Below are 2,299 nucleotides of genomic sequence, written 5' to 3'. Positions count from 1 at the left end.
GGGAGCAAAAAGAAAAGTTTAAGCCGTTCTGTATTCAATAAATAAATAAATAAAGGAATAAAGCATGGAAGGTGGTGAAGAAGGCACGTTGATTTTTTGGGTAAAAATCGGAAAGAAAGAGATCAGGCACCAAAGTGGGTCCAATTCCACTATTAGAGGAGGATGGCTGAAAAAGGAAACCGAACATTCATTATCAAAACTAAAAAGCATGTATTACATTACTCTTCCATTTACCTTCGTTAGTAATTAATTTTCTCTCTTTGGCCCCACCCCCACTTCACTAATCTTCCTTGCACCCCTATAAATACCACCACACCTCGGTATCCGAAAGAAGCAAGAAAGAACTAATTAATTAAGCTTTTACTTTGGAGAGAAGCTGCAGAGTGAGTAGAAGAGAGATGGAGTTCCCAGTGATTAGCATGGAGAAGCTAAATGGCGAGGAGAGAGCAGCCACCATGGAAAAGATCAAGGATGCCTGTGAGAACTGGGGCTTCTTTGAGGTATGTCTAAACCTCCTTTTCTTAAAAAATGCTATCTCCCAGCCTTCCAGCATTCCTCTTCTTCTAAAAGCGGGTGTTTTTTGTTTTGTTTCGAACTCTTTTAGCTGCTGAACCATGGCATATCCCATGAGTTCTTGGACACCGTAGAGAGGATGACGAAGGAGCACTACAAGAAATGCATGGAGCAAAGGTTCAAGGAATTGGTGGCAAGCAAAGCCCTTGACGGTGTCCAAACAGAGATCAAAGACTTGGATTGGGAGAGCACCTTCCAGTTACGCCATCTCCCTAAGTCAAACATTGCTGAGATCCCCGATCTCGATGATGAATACAGGTATATATATATATTAATATTTAATACATGTATCTTAAGGAATATTTTCATCGACTGTGCTGCAGTTTTTTTCCGTATAAAGAAGGGTCAGAATGTGTCCCTTCAAGTTTTTATTTTTTTTCCTTCAAAAAAGAAGCTAAAAGGGTCATGATTGGTAGTTAATGGAGGTGTTTGTCTGGTAGTAAATGTTAATCTAAATCATTAGTATAATTATTGCTATCAGAATTGTTAGTTGTTAACGTGTCACCTTGTGACTCAAAAATACAAGTAATCGCGTGGCCTGAAGGGGCATGATTAGGTATAATACTAACACACCTTGATATTTACCGCAAAAAAAAAAACTGATTGATACAGGAAGGTGATGAAAGAATTTGCATTGAAGTTGGAGAAACTGGCAGAGGAGCTCCTGGACTTGTTATGTGAGAATCTTGGACTTGAAAAGGGGTACCTCAAAAGGGCTTTCTATGGATCAAACGGTAGTCCAACCTTTGGCACCAAGGTCAGCAATTATCCACCATGCCCCAAACCAGACCTGGTGAAGGGTCTCAGGGCCCACACCGACGCTGGTGGCATCATCTTGCTATTCCAGGATGACAAAGTCAGCGGCCTCCAGCTTCTCAAGGATGGCCAGTGGATTGATGTGCCCCCGATGCGCCACTCCATTGTTGTCAACCTTGGTGACCAACTCGAGGTATGTACCCTATAATCTGCCTAAACTACTACTGTAACCTAGCTAGAATCAAATCTAGCTTACATTTTCTAGCCATACTAAATTCTCTGGTATGTAGGTAATCACCAATGGCAAGTATAAGAGTGTGGAGCACAGAGTGATTGCTCAAACGGATGGCACTAGGATGTCAGTAGCTTCTTTCTATAACCCTGGAAGTGAAGCAGTTATCTATCCAGCACCAGCTTTGGTGGAGAAGGAAGCAGAAGAGAAGAAAAAAGTGTACCCAAAATTTGTATTTGATGACTACATGAAGCTGTATGCTGGCCTCAAATTCCAGGCCAAGGAGCCAAGATTTGAAGCCATGAAAGCTGTAGAAACCACTGTCAATCTGGGTCCAATTGCAACTGCTTAATCTTCTTCGAGGAGGATTTGGAGTCGTATTATTTTTATTTTTTAAGAGTCGTCCAAGGTCTTTCTAGTAGATTCTGTTGCTTCCATAAAGATATCAGTTTCCTGTAGTACCGAGTGTCAATTTGTTCCATGTAGAAAATTACCATGATTACTATATTATAAATAAACATTATTTCACAGAAATAATTTATATTTTACTGCCCTTTTCCTTCAAGCTATCCTTCTATTCGTGTGTAAAGCCATAAGCTCCTTCCAAGTTCTTCCCTGAGGAAACACAAGAACAATGCAACCTAGCAGTACATTCTGTTACCATAAATAAACCATCAAAGATAATGAATGAGATGCACAAGATGACGGGTGAAGGGAAAGCAAGCACAAACACATGTG

At 40.6% G+C, this 2,299-nt stretch overlaps 1 protein-coding gene across 1 annotated transcript; it reads left to right on the top strand.

The window, feature by feature from the left end:
* The first annotated feature begins 319 nt into the window (after positions 1–319).
* On the top strand, positions 320–2,098 carry LOC133682698 (1-aminocyclopropane-1-carboxylate oxidase). The gene is made up of 4 exons (XM_062106178.1): positions 320–500; positions 605–831; positions 1,186–1,522; positions 1,620–2,098. The coding sequence occupies exons 1-4, from the start codon at positions 399–401 to the stop codon at positions 1,911–1,913; spliced, it is 960 nt and encodes a 319-aa protein (XP_061962162.1). The 5' UTR covers positions 320–398; the 3' UTR covers positions 1,914–2,098.
* The last annotated feature ends 201 nt before the right edge of the window (positions 2,099–2,299 follow it).

This window comes from Populus nigra, chromosome 2 (genome assembly GCF_951802175.1).
Source record: "Populus nigra chromosome 2, ddPopNigr1.1, whole genome shotgun sequence".
In the NCBI taxonomy this organism is placed as follows: domain Eukaryota; kingdom Viridiplantae; phylum Streptophyta; class Magnoliopsida; order Malpighiales; family Salicaceae; genus Populus; species Populus nigra.
This window is presented reverse-complemented; position numbering and strand designations above follow the sequence as displayed.

What these genes read in the sequence shown, in the direction of transcription:
- LOC133682698 (XM_062106178.1), top strand. Translation starts at nt 399, where the DNA reads ATGGAGTTCCCAGTGATTAGCATGGAGAAGCTAAATGGCGAGGAGAGA. An exon ending in AGAACTGGGGCTTCTTTGAG is followed by an intron (nt 501 to 604) that starts GTATGTCTAAAC and finishes GAACTCTTTTAG; the next exon opens with CTGCTGAACCATGGCATATC. An exon ending in ACCTTGGTGACCAACTCGAG is followed by an intron (nt 1,523 to 1,619) that starts GTATGTACCCTA and finishes TCTGGTATGTAG; the next exon opens with GTAATCACCAATGGCAAGTA.